Source organism: Miniopterus natalensis, chromosome 4, assembly GCF_054644295.1.
Source record: "Miniopterus natalensis isolate mMinNat1 chromosome 4, mMinNat1.hap1, whole genome shotgun sequence".
Lineage (NCBI taxonomy): Eukaryota > Metazoa > Chordata > Mammalia > Chiroptera > Miniopteridae > Miniopterus > Miniopterus natalensis.
In genome coordinates, this window is record NC_142084.1 from 76,532,796 (window position 1) to 76,557,587 (window position 24,792).

General features: G+C 44.7%; 1 protein-coding gene across 1 annotated transcript in view; it reads left to right on the top strand.

The window, feature by feature from the left end:
* Positions 1–24,792, top strand: part of DOCK5 (dedicator of cytokinesis 5) — a 162,033-nt gene that overhangs the window by 131,055 nt on the left and 6,186 nt on the right. Inside the window, exons 34-47 of the mRNA XM_087816863.1 lie at positions 469–554; positions 1,400–1,559; positions 2,329–2,369; positions 3,007–3,097; positions 5,422–5,541; positions 8,535–8,624; positions 11,281–11,385; positions 15,103–15,244; positions 17,277–17,358; positions 18,310–18,394; positions 18,841–18,927; positions 20,774–20,950; positions 23,090–23,173; positions 23,849–23,986. Of these exons, the coding sequence (XP_087672989.1) occupies positions 469–554; positions 1,400–1,559; positions 2,329–2,369; positions 3,007–3,097; positions 5,422–5,541; positions 8,535–8,624; positions 11,281–11,385; positions 15,103–15,244; positions 17,277–17,358; positions 18,310–18,394; positions 18,841–18,927; positions 20,774–20,950; positions 23,090–23,173; positions 23,849–23,986 (1,488 nt within the window). The remainder of the gene's footprint in view (positions 1–468; positions 555–1,399; positions 1,560–2,328; positions 2,370–3,006; positions 3,098–5,421; positions 5,542–8,534; positions 8,625–11,280; positions 11,386–15,102; positions 15,245–17,276; positions 17,359–18,309; positions 18,395–18,840; positions 18,928–20,773; positions 20,951–23,089; positions 23,174–23,848; positions 23,987–24,792) is intronic.

Sequence of the window (24,792 nt, forward strand, 5' to 3'; positions counted from 1 at the left end):
TCATCTAGCGACCTCGATGTGCCTGATACATATTTTCTCTCTTTTATTTTCCTTATCTATACAGTGTGGTAATATTGAAAGGGAGATGTTGCAGCTCTGCGGCTCTGCAAAATCAGAAAAAAGCAATCCCATTGCTGAGACTGAGACAAGAACCCAAAATGAAATAGAAAATTAGAATCATTAAGCTATTTTTATATGCATAGTTGTAATAGGAAAGTAATGTTTTGGGTCATTTTTCTCTGCAAATGCAAAGCACAGGATAAAGTAACATGAGACGACATTAGAAAGTTTTGGGAGGGCCCCGGTGTGCCGTTAATGGATGAGGTGACGTGTTATCTTCCTCTGTATATGCTGGAAATAATTCACAATTTAAAAAGGGGTCGGGCAAGTCTACAAAGGATGGCCGGGCATCTCTCATGTCCTCTTCTGAGGATATAACTTTCTGTGAAATTCTGCCTCTGCTTTCAGTTTGAGAATGAGTTGATCACAAAGCTGGACCAAGAGGTGGAAGGGGGCAGAGGAGACGAACAGTATAAGGTCCTTCTGGAAAAACTGTGAGTATTTCAGACACAAATCCTCAAGTTGATGACATCATTTAGAGATGGACAAAAACAGGGTTCCAGTGCAGGCCCACCGAGCAGTTGCAGAATCATTGGGGTGACCACTGCAGATGGTTCTTGGTGGGGTCAGTGGAGTACGTTCCGTCCTCTGCCGATACTTGTTTATCTGACATGAGCCCAATGTCCATGTTTCCCTGGCCAGCCTGCCCATCGAGAGCAGAGCAGGTGGAGAGAGGGAGAGATGGACAGAGCATTTTGCCCACTGTTTGAACTGATGAACACCCAAAGTGATAACACCTCTAATTATGGCTTCAAAGCAACAATGTCAAGAATAAGGGGAAGAAAAGCATTTCAAGGTCCACTTTACATTTTAAAATACACTCATTTCAGCCACATGTCTGGGTGCATTATAGATTCCTAGGTCCCTCTAGGCTGGGCATTCGTGCCAGGCCTTCCAGAATGCCCACAGGGTGCCCTGAAGTGCTAGGCTTTAGGGAGATTAACGACCTAGAAAACATGGTCTCTTTCAACTTCAGTAGAGTGATCAGAAAGCATATGCAGACCTTTTGGGCAAAGGTTTCTGTTTTGAAAACAAAAACCAACCGAAAAAATACAGTTACAAGTTCAAAGAAGGGCATTGTGGGCTGGGATTCTAGGTGATGGGGAGGACTTGAGCTAAAGCTCTAAAGGAAACGTGGAACTTGAGCAACTGTGTTAAGTGAAGGGTGCGTGTCTCCTCACCTGGCGCCACTTGCTGCTGGGGCCTCGGACGGTGCTCATAGATGGTGCTAGAATGGCAGTGTGGGACATGGGCGTTTGTGTCTGCCTCCACCCTCCAGGCTCCTGGAACATTTCCGGAAACATAAATACCTCTCCAGCTCTGGAGAAAGATTTGCACTCCTAGTCAGCAGCCTCCTAGAGAATCTTCTGGACTATAGGACGATCATCATGCATGACGAGAGCAAGGAGAACCGGATGAGCTGCACTGTTAATGTGCTGGTAGGTGCCAAGCCTCTGGGATGGCGGGAGGGCACTGCAGGCTCCCCCGCACCCGCTCGGATAGCTCCAAGGACATCTCACAGACACAAAGGGATCCTGGGGCCATCTTTATGGGGTCTCTCCTGCTGAGTCTAATGGGAACAGCCACCCAATCGTCGGACTTGCAGATACCAGCAGCCATAGACCTTGAGGATAAACTTGGAAATAGGGATGGAAAGTGTAACATGATCTCAGCTCCCTAAAGGCCATCCTCAATCTGTTTCTCTGCCTTGTTTACATGTAGTTGCTTCATTGGAATTATTGAGTACATACGAACATGTGTGAGAAACACTATACCATGAGTAGAATATTAGTGCCTCAAATCCTCATGATGCTAGAACTCTTCAGTCTTGCCTTTCCCTAGACATATGTGTCTGAGACCACAGACCTCAGAGGTTCAGGCTGCCATTCCTCTGCTCACTGTAAACCAAGACCTACCACCCTGTTTCCCTGGGAAAGCAGAGCACCAGGTGACAAGGACAAGCCAGCTGTCTGTCCCCTTAGAAGGCCCCCCTGAAATTGCTCAGAAGCATGGTCCTAAGAAATTCTTCAATTCGTCGTCTTTATAAATTGTCACATCCTTTCCTTTATGGGGATATTTGTTAAAGGGAAATAATGAACTCTTTGGAGAGGTAACAGTGTTGAAAAGCAAAAGTAGCTATTTGGCCATTTTCATGGCAAACGATTCAATAACTCTTGATTTACATGGGTATTTTGGACTTTTTTATAGAATTTTTATAAAGAAAAGAAACGAGAGGACATATACATAAGGTAAGCTGAAGGGAATGTCTGCATTTGCTATTTGTCATGGCTGTATTATTTATTTTTTCAACCAACAAATACTAAGCCTCAACCCATGCTTGCTGCTTTGAGAGACACCAAAAACTATGTGGTATTCCCCCTTCCCCCTAAAGGGTAAACTCTTTAGACAGATACACACTAAGTACAGCCCGAGGGAGTGTACAGGGAGGATAATGTTGGGATCCCTAGGAAGGGTGGGAGATGCTGGCAGGACGATCAGGAAAGTCTGCTCAAGGAGAGGCATGAAAATTCGCCTGGAACCCAGGGAGCCCTGCACGTGGAACACACTTGGACATAATCTATACTCCTTTTCTTGGGGAGAGAGTCCATAGCTCTTATTAGCTTCTCAAGGGGTCCGTGGCATAAAAATAAATAAATGAGCATCACTGCCTTCAGTGAGGAACGTGGAGTGGAGTAGATGGAGATGGAAAGGCCCACAGGCGGGAAGCTGCACCAAGAAATAGGAAGGCGGGGAGCCAGGACCCCTTTGCCCTGGAGAAGGGAGTAGGGGGAGACGAGACGGGGCAGCAGGCTGGGCTGGGCTGTGGAATGAGCTGAATGCTGGAGCAGCTCCCCAGCGGCAGAAGGCCCCCCTCATTCTTACCAGGTACTTGTACAAGCTGCGGGATCTGCACCGAGACTGTGAGAACTACACGGAGGCCGCCTACACGCTGCTCTTACACGCTGAGCTTCTGCAGGTGAGTGGGTCAGGGCTGCTCATTTCCAGAAAATGCAAAAATACTTGTAAACCTTCTAAGCAGGCGCAGCCAGTTTTCAGATCCAGGTCAGGAAAATGTCAGTTATCGTTGGATGAATGGATAAAGAAATTCCATTGACTTTAAAATCCTTAGGAAGCAGAGTACAACTTACAAGCCCCTAGTAATGGACACTAATTGAAGAAACAAATATCTGTCGATTAGTATATGTGAAAATTTGTAAAACTGCAGAGACATGAGTTGTAAGTAAATATAGCGCCACAGAAGCAGCTTCCTATTTATACTCGCTCAGTAAGTAAAATTATAGTGTGCTGTGGATATAAATACATCTGTAGGTCATGGATCTCAAATAATTATTTCTGGCTCTGACCAATCCTCCAAGTTCAGACGCAGGAATAAACTGTTCTTTCAGCCTCAGTGTCGCAGTGGCTGTTAGGCAGCACAAACTTCGCATGTCAGTAGCAGGAGATCTAATTTCCCACTGTTCCTGGATCCGTTCCTGGACCCATTTCTTCCCATTTCACTAAAGGGCACCACCATCTGCCCAGTTGCTCAGGCAAATACCTGTCATCTTTTATTCGCCCTCTCCCACATTTTGCACCAGCAAGAATTGTGCACCCTCTGTCCAAAACTTGCCCTTAAGCTCTCCACTTTTTAAAAAGTTGTGATGTAATTGACATACAACACTGTGTACATTAAGGTGCACACATGTTGACTTGATACATTTATGTATTGCAGTGAATGTGGGAGGGCAAATCTCTCATCAATATCCTGTTTTCATTTCTTTTCGATCCACTTTTAAAAAATTCTCCATTGTGGCCACCCTGGTCCGTGCTACTGTTTTCTCTCCCTTAGAGAACTACAGTAGCCTCCTGTTACATCTCCCTGTCCCCAGTCTTCCCCCAGCAATTAATTTTCTTGTCTAATTTATTTGTATTTTATACTAAAATAATACATGTACATTGTTCTAAGCTTTATAATTAAAAAACAGGAGTCCGCTGACTCCCCACTTCCCCAAGGCAGCCTTTCACAACTCATATTCAAGTTTGAGGCACTGAAAACTTAATTGTATGTGGGTTAGAGAGGAAGCCTTGTTGACAGTGAAGTGATCAGAAAGAAACTCTGGTGAACGTAACTGTATTTCTGCTGCTCAGAAAATTAAATTCTATCCTGGCATAGTAAGGTATGAGATGTGGATACAACTTTTTCCCCCAGATCGCTGCTCAATAGGGATGTGTAATATAGCCCATAGTTTCCTCATTGGTACGAGATCCCTTCTTTATCATGTATTAAATCCCAATATGGGGCGAGGAGAGTCTCTTTTTTGATTTTTTATACTTTTGCCTCTGTGCCTGTCTCTTCATGTACTAGTACCACACTCTTAATTACTAATTCTTTATACTATGTTTTATTACCTGGTAGTTAGTAAAAACTGTCTTCCTTGCTCTTCTTTTTCAGAGTTTCCCACCTATTTCTTTTTGTTTATTTTTCCATATGGACTTTGGAATCATATATTTAAAATATTAATTTAGGGAGAATTTCCATGTTTATGAAATAGCATTTTCTTACCCAAAAGTATGGTATGACTTCCCGTTTGTTCACGTCTGCTTTTATGCCCTTCACCGGTGGGTTACATTTTCTGTATAGAATCTTGCATGTTCCTTGTTATGTTGATCCCTAGATGCCTTTTCTTTTTAATTTAATATGGTAACAATACACATAACATAAAATGTACCATCTTAACCATTTTTAAGTGTACCGTTCACTGGCATTAAGTGCATTCACATTGCTGTGCCTGGATGTCTTATCATTTGGGATTTATTCTTGTTGGACTCTTCTATTATCTTCAGCATGATCATCCCTTTATGTGAAATCTACCTCTAAATTATCTCTAAATATGTCAGTTTTTTAACCCTCTGATTTACTTAGTTTTCTGTACTCGTAGTAGTTTCCCCGTTGGTGCCCTTCGCAAAAGCCTCGAATGTGAAGAATAGTCATTGTACACGGTGTAGTCTTACCTCTTCCTTCCACCTTTACACTTCCCGTCTCTTCCTTTTGGCTGACTGTGTGCTGGACACTTCAGTACGAGCTCGCCTGGCCCCTGACTCTCATAGTTTGCATGGTGCCTGGTTTGAAGCTGGCATGTATTATGCCTGCGAATGCAGGTTTTGGTTTCACAAATAATCTAAAACAATGTGAATGAGTCACAGATACATGCAATACTTCTGCAACCTTTTTAAACTAATTATCTGTTCATCTCCTTTAATTAGTGGATATGTCGCCTTAATCTCTCGTTTGCTTTCCAGTGGTCTGACAAGCCCTGTGTACCCCACCTGCTTCAGAGGGACAGTTACTATGTTTATACCCAGCAAGAGCTTAAGGAGAAGCTGTATCAGGAAATCATATCCTATTTTGACAAAGGCAAAGTGAGTGTTGGGTCGCTTGTTTTATATCAAGGGAAAGAGGAAAAGGGCAGCAAGACTGCAGTGCACGCCTGACGCTAACCAGGGGAAGGGCACAGTCCCCAGCAAGACAGCCCTCACTTCAGACACCAGCCACAAGCTCAGGAGTCTCCAGGCTGCCCCCGCTTCTGACCAATTGTAAATTTTGGGGAGAGTCCTATGATGCCTGCAGGTCTGATAATATGCTAGGACCACTAACAAAACTTGGTAAAATGCTGTACTTGCAATTACAGTTTTATCTTCAAGGACACAAATCAGGACGAGCTGAATGAAGAAATACATCGGGCAGGGTCCAGGAGGGTCCCCAGTGCAGAGCTTCTGTTTCCTCTCTTCGTGGATTCAGAGCACGTCACCCTCCAGGGGAATCACTTGAGCCGCTCTATGGAGTTTTTATTGGGGTTTTATTATGGAGACTTGATTGATTGTATCATTGACCACGTGCGTGAACTCAGTCTCCAGCTCACCCTTCTCCCTTTAGATCTGGTTAGCGTCATGGAGCTGGAGGCCTCAGCCCTCTCATCACATGGGTGGTTTTTTGGCAAGGGGCCCACCATGATTCATCTCAGTAGCATAAAGTCAGGTGTGGCTGGAGGGTCCACCAGGAGTAACAAGACACTCCTGTCACTGGGGAAATTCCAAGGGTTTAGAAGCTTCCTCCTAGGACTCAGGACAGAAACCAGACAAAATTCCTCATTATACATTAACGACTCATGACTTATTCTTTATTTTTCCCATATGTGCCTTTGAATCCTGGTATTTTTAATGGGAGAGAAAATGAATAGATAAACTAATGTAAGAAAGGCGATCAGGATCATTTATCTTGATGACACATAACCCAATGGAGAATACCATGGGCAGCCTTCACAATCGTAATTTCCCTTTTAAATATTGCTGAGGGCCAGGAACTAGGACTGTCACTTTCAGTGCCTTCTCTGGAGATTGTTGGCTAACACCTGGTGCACATCCCGTTCCCAGATCACTACCCGCTGACACCATAGGCTGTTAAGTAACGAGCAACTTAGATGCTGACACAGGGACTCGGCCGGGAAATTGTGGAGTCTTTGGCCAACTGGAGAAAGCATGTCCACCTGAAAGGCTTTTAAATTTAAAATTAAAAAAAATTTTAATGGAAAAAAAAAAATACATAGATAGGGTTGGGGGAGAAAGGAAAAAAATTCATCTGCCATCCAAACTAAATAGATCCCAGATTTGACCAGTTTCAGAGAGTTCTTATGGACTGCCATGTTTAGCCACCATTCCTTTCTTTATCAGGGGAACCTGTTGGTTAAATAAATAACTAAGCCACATAATCATCATGACAAAATAGCTGCCATCTATTTAGTGCTAGTTTCTGTTGGGTGATTTTTTCCCCTAATTTAACTCTCCCAATAACCTACACGGTAGATTTTATCTCTGTTTTACAGATGAAGAAATAAAGGCTCAGAAAGCAAGTATATTTGCTCAAACATTTTGGTCTCTGCACCCCTTTCCTATTAAAAATCACTGAGGACCCTAAAGAGCTTCTGTTTACATGGACTGTATCTATTGCCACTTATAGTCTTAGAAACTAAAACAATTTTTAAATATTTACTTATTTGTTCTTTTAACAGTGATAGTAAGCCTATTGCCAGTTAAGATAAATCATACCTATTTTTAAAAAATTACTATATGTCTCCCAAAATTAGTGATTTGAGTGGCGTTTGACATTTTTGCACATCTCTTCAACACCTGGCTTAATAGCAGACAGCAGGATTCTCATATTTGCTTCTACATTCATTCTATGGTGGCATCACATAGCCGTAACCTCTGGGAAACTCTGCCGTATACTCATGAGAGAATGAGCATTGAAAAAAGGCAAATAATATCACTATTATTAATAAGATAATTTGACCTCATGGACCCCTGAAAGGGTCTTGGGGACTCTCAGAGACCAGGGACCAAACTTTGAGAACCGCTGTGCTAGGCTGTCTTACTGTCCCTTACATAACTTGGCATTTGGTGAAAGGAGGAGAGAATTCGACCCATTGACTCTGTTGACTGGCTTCCTGTACCAGGCCCAGCCGATCTGGAATACTTCCAGAGCTTTATCAGTGACCAAGGCCCTGAAACTTCAGAGGGACATTTTGGCAAATGATGATTTTAAAATATTTCATTTTAAATGTTTTACAACTGTATGCGAACTGCACACACATTTCTTCATCAGCCAGAAACAATGGAACATGGCACCTGGTTGACAAGAATGAAGTAGGAAATTACCAGATGCTGTGTTACTAATAGTGTCCACTTGAGACACATGTTATGAAAAACCAAAATGACCAGAGGGATCAATCTGGGATGCTAATCTCGGGTACCAGATATGTACATTAGGCTGTAACTTACAAGGCCATAAATGCTCCAAAGCATTTCCTAAAACTCTCTTTGACTAAGTAGATAGTTTAGTTAGAAATAGAAAATCAATGCCCTAGAGATTGTTGGCTAACACTGGATGCAGTTTCCCAAATTCCATACAACAGAACAGTTAGCCTTTCTTCCATTGCTTCCCTCCTCCCCACAACCTAACTTAACACATACATACACAACTGGAGCCCACGCCAACTTTCCCCTCCAACAAGGCTTCACACTCTCAAAACCTAGGCTTCAGAAGTGTCCCCCCTCCCCCCAATTTCAGTGGTACTTTGCCCTTTAAGCTCAGTATTGCTCAGTTTGGGGACACATGGTGTTTGTTCTTCACAGTCTTGCAAACAGAATTACAGAAGATATCCCCTGGCAAAGCAGCCAAGATAGGGTAGCTCTATGATGCCAATAACAAGGTTTAGTTGAGCCAGGAAATGAGGCATGTCGGGAATACCTGCAGAGACTCAACCCTCCTGGCTCCTTACTCATTGCCTGTGACTTTCAAGTGACTTTTGCAGCTGGATCAATGACTACTTTGTTTCTCCACTTTTCTCCTTCTGAAGATGTGGGAGAAGGCTATCAAACTGAGCAAAGAGCTGGCTGAGACCTATGAGAGCAAAGTGTTTGACTACGAGGGCCTTGGCAACCTCCTGGTGAGTCGGGGTCACGCTATGTCAAGCGTCCACCGGGGTGCCAAAGTGAGCGTTCATGAAAATGTTTTGGAAGCTTAAGAAAGTCAGGATAAATGATGTTCTTGACATTGGAAAAGTAAACCTTGCTTGAAATAAAATGGAAGAAAGATGAGGCCCCAAAGCTGTTACCATAATTTCTCCAGATTATGCCTGATAAAGGGTGCAGGACCCCTGTCTGACGCCCTCTCTTCCACCCTGTGCCTTTTGTTTCTCTGTGGACCCTCCAGATCTCCATACCTCTTACCCTCGCAGTGACTTTGCCTTCAGTGAACACCACCCATATTTCAGATGTTTTCTGACATCTGTTCATCAAAATTACTTGCTCTGAGGCTCTCATTCTCGGGTCCCTGCCAAATGACTGAACTACTCATCTTGGAGCCTTGTTTTATTTTCTCAAGAGTGCCACTGTGTGCCCTAGCTGATTTTGCTCAGTGGTTAGAAAGTCGGCCCTCAGACTGAAGGGTCCCGGGTTCGATTCCAGCCAATGGCGCGTACCTTGGTTGCAGGCTCGATCCCTAGTCATGTGCAGGAGGCAACGAATCGATGTGGTTCTCTCACATCGCTGTTTCTCTCTCTCTCCCTTCCACTCACTCTGAAAAGCAACTGAAAAAAATATCCTCAGGCTGGGATTAAAAAAAAAAATTAAGAGTGCCATTGTGCACATTTTGGTTAAGGTGTAAAATGCTTCTGCCAGAACTTGATTCTCAAATTCTACCTCTCCCCGCCTCCCAAATGTTACTGGAGTCCTCTACTTTTACAGTTCCCTGAACTGTGTATTACACCTGGCTGTTGGCACAGGTCAGTGATTTAAAACAATGAAGCAAAACAAAAATAGTCTTCTGAATGCCCAGTGGGAGGCCAGCACAGTATAATTTGATAATTTTTGGTAGAGGAGTCACAAAAGGTCCGGTCACCCATTGTCATGCAATAATAACTTATTTGAGGAAATAGTCGTCAAGATCACTTTGAAAAGTATTTGCCGGTGTATTGTACCAGCCCCTGCCACTATGCAAAAAAATCACTCACTAATCTCATAAACTAAATTGAACTGTGTTAGTAATGAACATGTTACCCTTCCAGGAAAACGCTGTAGTAGTCCCCACTTACCTGCATTTTCACTCTCCGTGGTTTCAGTTACCCTCAATCAACTGCAGTGTGAAAATATCAAATGGAAAATTTCTGAAAAAAAAACAACTTATAAATTTTAAATTTCACACCATTCTGAGTATGGTGATGAAATCCTGCATCGTGCCGACTGTATCCCACCGGAGACGGGAATCCTCCCCTTTGCCCAGCGTATCCACGCTGTAGATGCCACCTGCCCGTGGGGTCACTTAGCAGCCACCTGGGTTATGAGATCTACTCTCAAGGTAGCACAGTGCTTGTGTTCAAATAACCCTTACTTTACTTAATAATGGCCCCCAAGTGCAAGAGCAGTGATCTGGCAATTCGGACATGCCGAAGAGAAGCCATAAAGTGCTCCCTTTAAGTGAAAAGGTGAGCAGAGACAGTATAGGGTGGTTTTAGAGAGGGAGAGAAAGACACACACACAGATCAGATTCCTGTAACTTTCATTACAGTGTATTGTTATAACTGTTCTCTCTTTTTTTTTAATTCTCACCTGAGACTATGTTTTTCATTGGTTCTAGAGAGAGTGGTAGGGCGAGAGAGAGAGAGCAAGAGACAAACATTCATCGGTTGCCTCCCTCCCGCATGTGCCCTGACCGTGGATAGAATCCAAAACCTGGGTGTGTGCCCTGATTGGGAATCAAACCCGGGACCCTTCGGTGTGCGGGACGACCCACCAACCAACTGAGCCACACCAGCCAGGGCTTAATTGTTCTATTTTGTTGTTAGTTATTGTTGTTAATTTCTTACTGTATCTAATTTACAGATTAAACTTTATCATAGGTATGTATGTGTAGGGTAAAACCTTCAGTCCTATCTGTGGTTTCCGGCGTCCACGGGGGGTCTTGGAATGTGCCACCAATGTAGTCATGGTGGGAGGGGCTTAGGGACACCCCTCAGAGCCCCTGGGTCTCCCTGCCTACTTTGCTTTCTTTAAGGCTGAGTCTCTGAGCTCTGGCTGGGAAGCCTCTCCCGATGGGAAGAATTAAAGAGAGGGGTGGTGCCAGATACTGAAAAACAGAACATTACCTTCACCTCTGGGCACTTGTAGCTGAACCAAGGGCTTTAATCGAAACCACCTGTACGAACTGGAAAGTTCTTTATCTTCTTTTCTCATATATCTCCACTTAAATGCAACCACCCTTCACTAATCTCAGGCAGTGCTTTTTAACTTGTTAGGGGTCCTGAGCCCCCTTCAGGAAACTGATGAAAGCCAAGCAGTGCCTCTGACCAGAGCAGAACGCACACGTTGGCATGTTTCTACAGAGAACTTCAGGGAATCCCAGGCCCTCCACAGCCCATTCGTGGGCCCGGGTCCAAACCTGCCTGTCCAACGAGAGGATAACTCTTTGGCCAGCAAGTTATTTTCCAAAGACCTTTCATTTCTCTGTGTTACATGGGAAACAACAAAGCAAATAGTCAGATCTTTCCCTCTCCCCCAACTGTGCCCTTGTAACCCCCCTGTGGAATGTCTTGTTTTGTTTTCTAGAAAAAAAGAGCCTCGTTTTATGAGAACATCATTAAGGCCATGAGGCCTCAGCCTGAATACTTTGCTGTTGGATACTACGGACAGGGCTTTCCTTCTTTTCTACGGGTAAGAAACCTGAGGGTGGTCTCCCAAGCCATTAAGCCATGCAGTGTGAAGGAGGGAAGGTCTTCATCTCTTTTCCAGATGGGCCTGGGGTATCAGCAGCTGGAGGCCCGCGTTCTCGCAGTGGGAGGTCGGGCAGGGAAACCGCTTCCTGAGTGGCCGGCCTCTTCACCCCACACCCCCGGCCACCTCTGGGATTCTGGCAGCTCTTTTGTAAAATGACTTTTCCCAGGTGGAATGAAAAAGGGGAAAACAGAACCATCCCCTCCACTGCTCTGCTGCTGCAGGGCAGGCCAGGGAAAAGCGTGGATTGATGTATTTGGTTGTTTATTTTATTTCCAGCCTGCGCAAGTTTGAAAGCAAATATCCCAAGGATAAGACTGCAGAAGTTTTGCGAAAATAAAAGCAATTTTGTTGTAATGGTGAGAAGGACTATGTTTTTCTCCCATCTCAACATTTTTATAACGTGATGCTTTTTACAGTCTAAAAAATAAACAAAACCCCCCTATTTTCTCCCACAAAAAAACGAAGCTTGTTTCAGGAGCACTTAGTGATGTTTAAGCATATATCATCCATCTTCCTTCCCCTAATTAAAAAAAGAAACAGAAAAATGGGAAAGTACTTTACATTCCTTATGGTGCCTGATGAGGAGGTAGTTTATTCATTCATTCAATAACTATGTACTGAGCACCTACTCTGTGCCAGGCACATACTAAGCACCAGGCACATACTAAGCACCAGTGCTGATCATAATCGATATGGTCCTAGCTCTCTTAGAATTTGACAACCTAATGGGTGAGATGTTAAGTAATCACACAAATAAATATAAAATTGAAACTGACCAAGACAGGTATTCTGTGCTGTAAGACTCGGTTAAACAGCGAGTAGTTACCCAAATGAAATAAAAACCTACATTCACATAAAAATTGTTCATAATCACCAAAGACTGGGTAGAACCCCGATGCCCCTCAGCTGGTGAGGGAGTAAGCACCCTCTGACACGGCCGCACCCTGGAACACTGCTCAGTAATAGGAAGGAATAAATTGAGGCACACCCCCGTGTGGCTGACTCTCAGGGGCATGGTGCTAAGTAGAAGTTAGACTTTAAAGTCCATGTACACTGTGATTTTATTTATATGACGTTCTGGCCAAGCGGGCACTTTCTCTAGGGATGGACAACAGATCAGTGGTTATCTGATAGCTGGGGTGGGGGGAAGGCTGGGCTACAAAGAGGCATGGGGACATTTTTGGTGGGGATAAACTGTTCTGTATGTTGATTGTGGTCATAGTTATATCTCTCAGAACTCACAGAATTTTATCCTGAAGAGGGTAGATTTTACTCTATGTCTATTATACCGGAATTGTTTCTTTTTTTAAGAGTCAGGAACAACTTCCCAGGGAATGTCAGCTTCAGCTGCACTTTGAGAGGTGAGCTGGGCATTAAGGAGGGAGAGAGGACAGGAAAGAGCGTTCTGCGCTGGGAGCAGAGGGGGCCGGGGGGGCCGGGGGAGCCGGCGGACGAGGCAGGCAGCGGGGAGAGCACGCAGGCCTGGCTCCCGGGTGCTGTCGGCGTCCTGAGAGCCGTGGGCCGCGCTGCAGGCTCGGCGTTGGCAAGGTTCCCCGGCTTTGGTATGGAGAGCGGGTGGGAGGTGCGTGGAGGTAAGCCACTGGAGACTGTTGCAGATGTCAAGGCCTAGAGAAGGTGGCTTAGGACAGAAATGGAAAGATTAGAATCATGGACGTGAAGTAAGATTTGACAATGGGCGGGATGTTTGTGAGGAAGAGAGGGGTGTCAGGAATGACTCCTAGGTTTCTGGCCTGCGCTATTGGAGGGGCAGTGGAGCCACCCGCTTAGGTGGGACCAGTCAAAGGACAGAGTCTCAGAGGAGGGAATTAATCCATCGTTGAATGACTGACTATGCAACTCGTACAGTGTGCCTTGTTATAATACAGGCATGGGGATATAACCTGAATGCCCTGTGAATCACGGGCAGGTTCCCCAAAATTAGAATGTGTACATTACATTATCTTCTCCTTGCCCCATCCCAAGCAGGTCTCCTCTTTCCTTTCTGGCGGCGGCACTTCTGCTCTTCCTGCCAGTAATCTCAGAATCCTTGTTGACTCCCATCTCAGTTGTCCTTCACCAAACACCGGGGTCAAACACCAGATCTGGTAGCTTCTCCTTCCCTACTGAGTCCTGACTCAGATTCCTACAGTTGGGTGTACACTCCACCATCAGACTCGGTTGTCTTTATTACTGCTTCCGTCTTGTTGCTTTCTCCTTCCAGAACTTCCAGCGATTTCCCTGGGATTTCTGCCTGCCGTTCACGGCCTTGCATGTTCTGGCTGGTCCAAGCTCTTCCTTCTACCTGAACTCCGTACTTCCTATCCTTGGCCTTATCCCTCTTGTCACTTAGCATTCCTGGCTGTCCTCTCCCCTTGTGTTTCCTCCCCTTACCCTGTCCGCCCACCTAGGCCCAAACAAGTCCTGTGTCTTCCTTGAAGGCCTGTCTTGCACGTTGAGCTAGTTTGTGCCGACCTTCTACTTGTCTGATTCCTTTCACAGCTATCGTCCACATCATACAATTAGTGTTTTATTGTATTCTGACCCTTTGCCCACATAGTTTTGCCTGAATGAGAGAATTTAATAATGCATGAATCAGTCACATAAATTTTTTCCAGGTTAGACAAATTCTATCATCTATTCCAAAAGTTCTGACAGTTTTTACTGCCTTCGGTGTTTGGTCTAGAAGGAGTATTGCCTTTATGTTATTTATACTATCTAGAATTATCGTATTTACTTATTTGTTGTTCATTTTCTATTTCTCTCCACTGGAAGGTAAGATTTGTGAGAGCAGGGTCACTGTTGTATCCCTGGTGTCTAGCATATTTACTTTTTGCTCAGTACATATTTGTTACATGAATGGATGAGCAATTTTAAAAAACATTTTAAAGAACAGTACATGCCCAAGTTTCAGTTTAAAATGGATCATGAGCGGGCTGCCAGTCAATACTAAATACTCATCGAAGTGAAGATCAGATAAGTAGAAGCCTTCAAAACATGGCTACACTTGAACTTGCACTGGCAGCAACCATTATGAGACAAGCCACTCCTATTCCTGCAGCCCAGAAAATTTCTTGTTTAAAAATAAAATCACAGTGATTTTTCAGGATTGGCTAGGGACTGCTGTAGCTGATTCCTGCTTGCTGGTGCTGTATCACTGTGTCGAAGGACATGCTGTCCTGATTCTGTTTGTACTTTCATGTTCCCTGTGGCTGTGCCACTCAGAGTGCTGGTCCACAGACTGTCCCTGGATCTTGATGAGATAAGGGGCTTGCTGAATATCAATTAGTGCGCATCCTTCATTGAGAATGTCTTACTATGAAAAATATCAGCTAAACTGAACAGCATTGCTGACGGTCATGGATCTACACGAGGCCACAAGCTCCTTATTATTTTATGGATCAGCGTAGACTGTACCGGCTGTGGCCACTGGGCCAACACTGTCAGAAGCACTGCCTAAGACTAACTCCCCAAATAAACCAGCAACTCTTTACAGATACGATGGTTGCTGGGAGGCACGTAGTAGGTATTCAATGAGAACTTGATGGTAGGTTGCACTTTGGCTGGGAGCACGGTGTCTTCCTCAATACCAAGATCTCCAGTTGTCCCTTCACTCTTCATATTTAATTATTCCGCTTGCTATCTCTTGATCTGTAGAACAAAATCTTCATCTACCGGGGGAAGGAGTATGAAAGGCGAGAAGACTTCAGCCTGAGGTTGCTGACCCAGTTCCCCAATGCTGAGAAGATGACCAGCACCACGCCCCCGGGAGAGGAGATCAAGGGCTCCCCAAAGCAGTGTATCCTTGCCACGGACACCTGGCCTAGAGGCTCCGTAACCTGCTACAGCCCAGCCCAGCCAGGGAAGCTAAGGGTTCAATCCTGTCTCTAAAAACAGAATGTCTTACACTCAGACCACTCATTTAACCACTCAGACTCCGTGTCCCAGTCTGTATAAATGCTTTGAGACCTTAATGTCTTCATCTTGTGGGTATATAGTAATTAAAGGAAAGAGATGACAAGCAGATCTTGAATATGAAAGGACATATTTTAGATCCATATGGGAAACTTAAAAGAGAACATAGACTTCCTGTTCTGAATTCTGGATAAAGATGTAGAGCTCTTCTTTGTAACATACCATGACTTACTGAAAAATCAGTTACACACACTATCGAGAGAAAAAAAGAACTGGCACTAAGGGCTCTGTAATAAAGTTACTTTCTCATGGGTCTTATGCCCAAATAAAGATGCTATAAGACTGAACAGTATTCTAAGAGAGGTTGGTAAGACAGAGCCAGTGTGACATCGCAGATGAGAAAATGGGCTCTGAAGGCAAACTGCCTGGGTTCAAGTCCCAGCTCTATCACTAATTATGTCACTTTGGTCAAGTTACTTAAGTTTCCCTGTGCTCAGTTTTCTCATCAATAAAGTGGGGACAAATATCATTCTTCCTCTTGGAGTTCTTATAAAGATTGAGTACATGAGTATATGTAAAATACTAGGAACAGTGCCTGATACATAATAAAAATTCAATATATAGTAGCTATTACTATAGACATAGATTGGTAAATGGCTATAGAAAAGTAGATAATAGGCCACTAGACAAACATACCTTTAGGAGAAGAGTAGTAGTGACCTGTTAACACATAGTGGATACTTGGAAAAGAAAGGTTTCCAGGATAAATCCTTGGGTTATGGGGGTTCAGAAAACAACAGAGGTGCCTTCCTGGTGTGGCAAGGAAAGAGGGCTTCAAGAATGGGATTTAGAAACAGGAGTCCTAGTGCTCTGCCTTCAGTAATGTCTGCAGAGCCATTTGGCCTTGCCCAAGTTGCTTCAATTGTCCAGGCCTTGGTTTTCTCATCTACAAAGCATGAGGGTAAATGTATTTTCCATAAATACCTAATGGCACTTCTGTGAGGATCAAAATAAAAAGGAGGTAATTTATGTGAAAATGCTTTATAAACTCTAACAGCATAAGGCATAGCCCAGTGGTTCTCTGATTTTATTATACAGAAAAATGATCATGGAGAGATTCTAATTCAGCTGTGAATTCCAATTCTGTATTTTGATTTTGAATAAGTTTCCAGGTGACTGTGGGATGGGTGGACTGCACACTTCACCTGGAGAAATACTGGTAGTTCTAGACGCAAGTGCCTCAAACTGCAGTTTAAATGCTGTAGGCAGCGAAACTGTTTATCTGCCCTGGTGAGGACAACAGAAATCATGGCCAAGGTCAGGTCATTCAGTCACAGAAGGAGGCCTTACCCCAGCCGACTTTGAAGCCCGACTTGATTTCCCAGTTGTGTGGTCTGGGTTTTCGCAGATCCCCAGATTCTTCATTGGTAAAAGGAGATTAATAACCTGGTAGTCATTGTGTTTACTGGGGATAACACTTTCAGAACACCTCATACAGTGCCCGGCCGTGGCCCTCAATAATCAAATGGTGTCCAGAGGTACAAGAACTTTCTATTGTCCGGGCTCCAAAGTCTGGCTACTTCTGAGGAATGTTGTCCAAAAGAAATGACCTAAAGCAATTTCTAATCACTTTTTAAGAATATTTCATTAATATCTATATACCTCTATTTTCCTCTGGGAAGGTTGTTTGCCAAGTATCTAACCAAAAAAATGTCCTAGCATGATGACTTAATGAGACATTTGGGTCATATGAAAGGGAGCCCCCTTTTCAGTGTCCAGGTGGTCCTGGTGTTTGGTAAAGGGAAATGGTCAGTGCAGATGCCATTTCCATCCGTAAAGCAGGAGGGACAGGCGGGCTTTCTGCCTGTGACAGCTTCGCGGCCTAGTCCCCTACCCTTCCTTAGCGAGCTCCTCAGACATGCAGTGTTTCACCGTCAAGCCAGTGATGAGCCTGCCACCCAACTATAAGGACAAACCGGTTCCAGAGCAGATCTTAAAGTAAGTGTGTCTTCTTGTTTTTTAAAACACTTGTCTTTCTCAGACCTTTTATCTAGAAGCACATCAAAACCAAAGTCTTCAGTTCATCACAGTTTGAAAGACCTTCTGCTGTCTTAGTGCACTCAGGCTGCTGTAACAGGATTCCATGGACTGGGTGGCTGAGCAACAGAAATTGATTTCTCACTGTCCTGGGAGCTGGGAAGCCCAGGATCAAGGCGCTGGCACGTTTGGTGTCTGGGGGGCCTGCTTTCTGGTTCATGGATCTCCATGCGTTCTCACAGGGAGGAAGGGCCGAGGGAGCTGTCTGGGCCTCTTTATAAAGGCACTAATCCCATTCAGGAGGGCTCCGCCCTAATACCATCACACTGGGGCTTAGGATTTCAACAGGAATTTTGGGGAATGATGAACATTTGGACCATAGTAACTGTCCATTCCATTTCCAGAATAAGACAAGACCTTGATAACTCGAAGGGATGTGAGGGTTTTGTTTTCTGAGCAGATGGAGGGAACTCAGGAACTTCACTCTCAGGTTTTGGATCCCCCATCTCTTACTCTGCTCAGAGGGCTCACTGGTCAGTAGTGGCTTACTTCCCCTTGCCCGGTGAGTTCCCCAGTGACTGAAGGTCTGATTCCTTCTGAGAAGCTAAAATGCTAGTAGGGTTGATAGAACTTTTATAAAACTATACAGATGAGATTACAAACGTGGCCATAAATACGTACCTTTTTAAATTGTGAGCTGTGAAGTAGATTCATAATAGCATTAAGGTGTACAGTAAAATCAAATTGTCCACCAACTTCAGCCTTCATTGTGGAGACTAGCGGTTTTGAGAGGTTAGTGGACAAGACTCGGTTTGTGGGAGATCATGTCATTTCCGCGTGTCTTGCTGCAGTCAGATCACGGAGTTCTTTTTCTAAGAGAGATGACAACCTTGTGGCTGTGTCTCCCCCCAGCTACTACAGAGCCAATGAAGTGCAGCAGTTCCAATATTCCCGGCCATTCCGGAAAGGAGAAAAGGACCCGGACAATGAATTTGCTGTGAGTTCCACCGTTTGGGCCTCTAGAGCAAGGTAAAATTGACATCCAGAATGGTGGCCTTGCAGCCAACCAGCTCATCCAGCAGAAATGATGGCAGCCCCAGGAGAGAGGCTTTGCGTGCTTATTACCAAGACAGCAGGCTGTCCTCTAAGTGGAAAACTCTAGGCTAGGGGGTCCAGAAACTGGGCTCTCCTCCTGAACCTGCCACCACGATGACTTTGAGCAAGTCACACCTCTGTGGACCGCAAACTTCCCATCCCGCGGGTGGGAGGGCCCAAGGAGATGACCCTTTCCGCTGTTAACATCCAGAATTCTTAGATTTTTAGAGAAAATATGGCCCATTCTCTAAGAGGCATTTGAGAATGGAATCTCATTTAACGGAATCAGGGAGTTTTGCTTTCCTAACAGCCTGGGAACTGACCCACATTTCCTCTCCTTTCCACCAGACCATGTGGATTGAAAGGACCACGTATACGACCGCATATACCTTTCCTGGGATTCTCAAGTGGTTTGAAGCCAAACAGATTACAACAGTGAGTCATTTGAAACTACAACTCAGAAAAATCTTTCTGTCTCCAAATATAATAAGGGCCTTTGTTAAGCCCCGCTCCGGTTCCCACTAGCTCGGCCAGCCTCCTCTGGCCAGCTTCGCTTTCCAGAAGAGACATAAAGGACATGCTTGTCTGGGAGAACGCCTTTGTCAAACTGATGTTACAACACCAGCCCTAAAGGTTACGCACAGTGAAGGACTCTTTTATGGCCAAAGGAGCGTCGTCCGCTCCATGATCCTGCCAGCACCCAAACACATTTTTGGAATGCCTCCTTAAGTTTCCTGTCCGTCCCCTTCTTCTCAGAACTTTTCCTCCTTTGTTCTCAGCTAATCACAGCAGCAGGCCTCCCTGACCCTCCCCTCCCCAAAGCTGCCTGTTCTTAATACTTACCAAATCTGTTTCCTTTATTTCCAGCCCCTGTACTATTATATCCTGTTTCTAGTCCCTCATTCGCCTCTAGGTTGATGGCGACTGGGGGAAAAACCTTTAATCGGCCTCCCCACCTTGGCCTCCTGAGCTCCCTTTTCCTTGGTGCCATGTGTGAATTCCACAGTGAAAACCTGATCGCATCATTTTCATAGTTAAAACCATTCTGGGGCTCCCCGGTGCCTAGAGTGTAAAGTTCATATTCCTTAGCACATTAATACATATTCTTTGCGACTCAGCTCTTCCACCGCATCTCCCATGGAATCGACTGGAACTAAACTGCTATTTCAGTTTTCCGTGAAATCGGGTCATTTGCTCTACCCAGAATGCCCTCTTGCCTCTTCTCGACCTTACTCCCTCCCACTCAGATTCAGTTTAGGTACCAGCTTCTCTGGGAAGCCGTCTCTTAAACCCCCAGGCTGGCTTACGTGCTCTTCCCCCTGTGCCCATCCCCTCCTGTGGTTATTCCTAATCAGTTTCCTACCGTGTTCATGTGTTTTGAGACCCCACTAAAACCGTGGGTTCCTCCCAGCTATGTGTTGTATCTTAATCACTTTGTAACTGTGGCACATAGCCCAGTGCGCGACATCAGTAACATGCCTTGAGCAGATCTGATCTGAAGTTGATGCGTCTCATTCCACTAGTGTAAATTCTTCTTCTTCAAGGGTGAATATGACTTTTGGACAGAGAAACTTAGATCAAGTCTGGAGTAGGGGGTAGTTACCCGTGATAGTGGGTAAAACAAGGAAGCAGACCATTTTTCTTGAAGCCTGGTTTTGAAGACATTTCCACAGAGTGGCTCTCTCTGAATCTGTGTTGCCTCTTGTTTCATTTTCATCCAAAATTCAGCCTGAATATTCTAATGCATCCCACTGTTTCTGACTTCTCTTAACCACAGAACCCACATTAAGGTGACTTATGTATAGTCTGAATGTCTGACTTCCAAAATCATTTACCTTTTCTCATGGAGGAAGCACGACCCTCTCACCCATGAACGTTTTGGGTGGTGCTTCTGTCTTGGATCAGATATCCTGTTACTCTATTGCCGCTGATCGTCTCAAAAATTGCTGAGGAAGCTTTGCCTAAGAAACAGTCATTATTACAGTTCCATTTTTTCTCAAAATTTCTGTGGATGCTTTGCCCCAAGAAATCATTACTGTAGCTCTAATTTTTAAACCATCCTTATACTTTCTAGGGAGATTTTTAAAAGCTTATTTTGCAACTTACCTACACCATTTCAAATACATATGATATCCTAAGAAACATAACCTTGACCAGCAAGTGCTCAGTCTTCTATGGGTTGGTAGGAATTTTATACCTTTTGAAGGGAATAGCTGGGCTTTTTTCAGTGTCTGCTGTGGAGCTCACAGAGCGCCCTCCCCTCCCGTGCTCTCTGTCACAGGAGGAAATCAGCCCTCTGGAGAATGCCATCGAAACCATGGAACTCACCAATGAGAAGATCAGCAACTGTGTTCAGCAGCATGCCTGGGACCGCTCCCTCTCTGTGCATCCTCTCTCCATGCTGCTCAATGGCATCGTAGACCCTGCCGTCATGGGGGGATACTCCAACTATGAAAAGGTGGGCTGGGTCCCTGGGACCCCACAGGACTTAAAGGCCTGGGTGTGTCCGTGCCTCTCTGTGACATTGTTCAGCTGGTGAATTCGTTTCTTACCACTTCTCTGAGAGATTTTTTTCACTCCCCCTTTCTTTATGAGTGGGCAAATGAAATTAAGGAAAAGCTTGTCCCCAAACTCACAGCCCCTAGAGACCCTTAGCAACCCACCCCAGGGCTAGGCTACTACCTGGAAAAGAGTCACTAAAAGGTTAATCAGACATACCGTATCTGCTGCTCTCCCACTCACCCATCCCTGAGAGGTAGGAAGCGTATAGGTGGGCCCCACAACTGAGGACGCTGTGGATGTGAAGCGATGTGGGTGGGAAAGGCAGAGCCACACTTTGTTCAGAATTAGCCTCTGGCAACCCCACCCAGATTTGGTGCTGGCCCTGGCTCTACAGTTAAATTAGTTCAGCTAAGTGTCGTATCTGCTACTCTGGGGAAACATGAAGGGAGTGCTCACCACCTGTGACTCCATCCCATAGGGTTTGGGTGTGGCACCATTTAAAATGGAGGTGATACATTCAGTAAGTAAAGTCCAGTTAAGGATACAGTTGACCCTAGAGTAGCACAGGCTTGAACTAAGCAGGTCCACTTATAAATGGATTTTTTTCATTAAGTACAGCTGGCCCTTCATATCCCTTGGCTTTTGCATCCATGGATTCAGTCAACTATGGATGGAAAGCAGTCTTTTCACGTTCCCAGCCGCAGATCAAAAATACTGTTTTCCCCCTGCAGTTGGTTGAATCTGTGGATGGGAAGGGCCCATTGTAGAGTTTAAAATGTTAGTGGATTTTCGACTGTGGGCAGCCAGAGGGGGCTCAGCGCCCCCAATGCCTATGTTGCTCAAGGGTCAACTGTAGTTAATAGAGGCAGGATTTTTAATTGGTAGGTTCATTTTTAGTGGCTAAATAATTTTGGAGTCCTCTTGAACAACAAACATTTGGCTAGCACAACCCTGTGGAGTAAGTAGCCTAGAGAATGATGGGGGAGGAAAGGAGATGGACAGGAGCGGCCAGTGGACTTTAAGTGGGCTGATTCTCACCACCAGAGATAAATTCCACTTTGCCCTTGTTATATTTCAGTAATAATTCCCGGTGTTACAGTGGAGTTAAGTACAATACTGAGATCTAAAATATACTTTTTTAAATGTGATAATTTCGGTGTATATGTTTTCCTATTAGCTATCTGATAGCAGTTTTGATGTGTTTTTCCAAGTGTTAATATTTCAGAATGTCCCTAAAAATCAGATTCATGTATGCCAATATTATATAACTTTGAAGGTTGGTCTTTGAAAGCATGCTCAGAAATGAAGGTTAAGGTACAGGGAGAAAATATATAACTCCCATTGTGAACTCTTGTTGGAAATCTTCACTGCAGAATTCTGTTTTCTTTCCTATTGAATTCTGTCTTAAAAATTATCTCCTGTGTAACATGTATATTTACAGTTTGAGTTTTATTTCCCTATTACAGGGCCTTAGCCATGGGGACCGTGAATGTTTATTGATGTTATAGGTGGTGTGGTCTTGACATATAATAAAAGCAACCTGCATTTAATATTTTCAAAACATTTTTGCATCTATGTCTCATGTTGTCCTCAAAACAGCTTTTTGGATAGGTGATTAGTAAGAACGTACAGGTATTAATCTTCCCTTAATATGGGGAAAAAATGTGATATAGCCTGTATCACATGGTAGAGCAGAAAACCTATCCGCCAACTCCCCAGCCTGTTAATTTTTTGCTCTCTTCTTTATAATATCTATGTACTTAATCTAATGAGTGACTTTTCAATATTGTCTGGGATAGCTATTTTAAGGGATGACATTCTGCTCTGCTCCTGATTTTTATTTGGGGTGTGTGTGTGGTTGTTGAGAATGTACTCTTGATAGGAACTGCATGATTCCAGAAAGACCACAAAATAGCACCTGCCTTTTTAAATTGTTCACTGTAGAGAGGGCTATGCTATTACTTCGTCGTTCCTGGTTTATCACATAGGACAGAAGACATGTTTCAGCCTCCCAGGCTTCCCTCCCCTTCCTTTAGGGCCAGATACACAGATAAGTATGTGTTCTCATTAACACTCCCATGTGCTCTGCTTTTAGGCTTTTTTTACAGAAAAGTACTTGCAGGAGCATCCAGAAGACCAGGAGAAGATTGAGCTGCTAAAGAGACTGATAGCGTTACAGGTATGCCTCGCGGGGGGCGCGGCTGGACAGCCTCCCATTGTACTCTGTGGGGGGCCGCAGAGCACAGTGAGATATTCTCTAGGGCTCAAATCTACAAACCCACTTTTAGGGTTACTTTTCCTTTTTTTAAAAAAAACAACACACCATTGGAATCACAACCTATTTGTTTGTTTGTTTGGCAAAGCAACCTAGGAATAGCATATAGCATCCATTAGACTGCACGGTGTTGAGAGGGACCTTTAAGGGATGAGACTCAGGTCCCCCAATTGGTTTCCTGGCCTGTGTCAGCTGAGAGATGTCGGCCTGTTTTCCTTCCTCCGTACTTCAATGAACAGTGGGAGGAAATGCAGCCATCTACTCCATCGAAGGCTTAAACCTATCGGTTGCTCATCCACAGAAATGGCCCTGGGCTCAGGTGGCTTTTCCTCGTCTGGCAGCCCCCGCCCCCAGCTTAGAGCTTGCCCGCATCCTTGGTGTGTGTAATTCTCTGCCTTAATCACCCAAGGCGTTCAGCTCCCAGGCGCTACACTGACAGGCAGCTTTCTCATTTGATGTGTGCTGTGTCTGCCTGTTTACCTAGCTGTCCGTCCCCACCCCCATCTGTCCCCACCCTCCAGATCGGGACTGTCCCTCTTCCTCAGCCACATCGCGTTCTTCCCGCGCCCTGTTTTGCAGATGCCTCTGCTGACGGAGGGGATCCGCATCCACGGGGAGAAACTCACGGAGCAGCTCAGGCCGCTGCACGACCGCCTGTCGTCCTGCTTCCGGGAGCTCAAGGAGAAGGTGGAGCGACTCTACGGGGTGATCACGCTGGTGCGTGTGGCCTAAGTAGCCCTTAAGCTTTTTCTAGGCTCTGTGGCCTTTTATGATATTGACCAGTTTTTCAGATGCCAGATGAGTCCAAATAGCGTAGGTAAGGCATGAAAATCGAGGGGCGGATCGGAGAAGCCGTGGTCTACTGCCCATGACCTTCAACCGTCCTTGTGCTAGCGAGGGCTTCTCCAACTTGGACGACCCTCTGGAAGGTTTGTGAAAACACACATTGCTGGGCCACATCCCCAGGGTTTCTGACTCAATAGTTCTGGGGTGGTGCCCGAGAATGTACATTTCTAACTCGCTCCCAGGTGCTACTGATGCTGCTATTCAGGGCCCACACTTTGAGAACGACTCTGTTAGAAGTTGGGGTGTTCCTAATCCCAGACACTGGTTGTCCCTCTCCTGTCTAGCCCAATTCTTACAGGTTTTTCTAATGCTTTTTATTTTGATGATAAGTTTACACTCTTCACACCTTTGAAGTGAGAAGGAATTGTGAGGGACATTTTACAACGCACGTAGCCAATTTCATAGTTTTTTTGACCGTTCTAACACATTTCTCACAGCTACAATTTTCTGTTTTTCCTTCTGAGAAGTGGGGTGGGGGGGATGCAACTTCAGCAGTTGATTGTGTGCTTGGTCCCAGCTATATTTATCTGCTCTTAACATGAGTTCACCTGCTCTATTTAACTACTTTATTCTTGAACCCCAGATTTTCAGTTTTTTCACTCTCCTCTTCCCATTCCTCCATCTCCACTACCTTTCTCTACAGAGAATCTTTTTTGATCACCTCTCTCCATCATCTA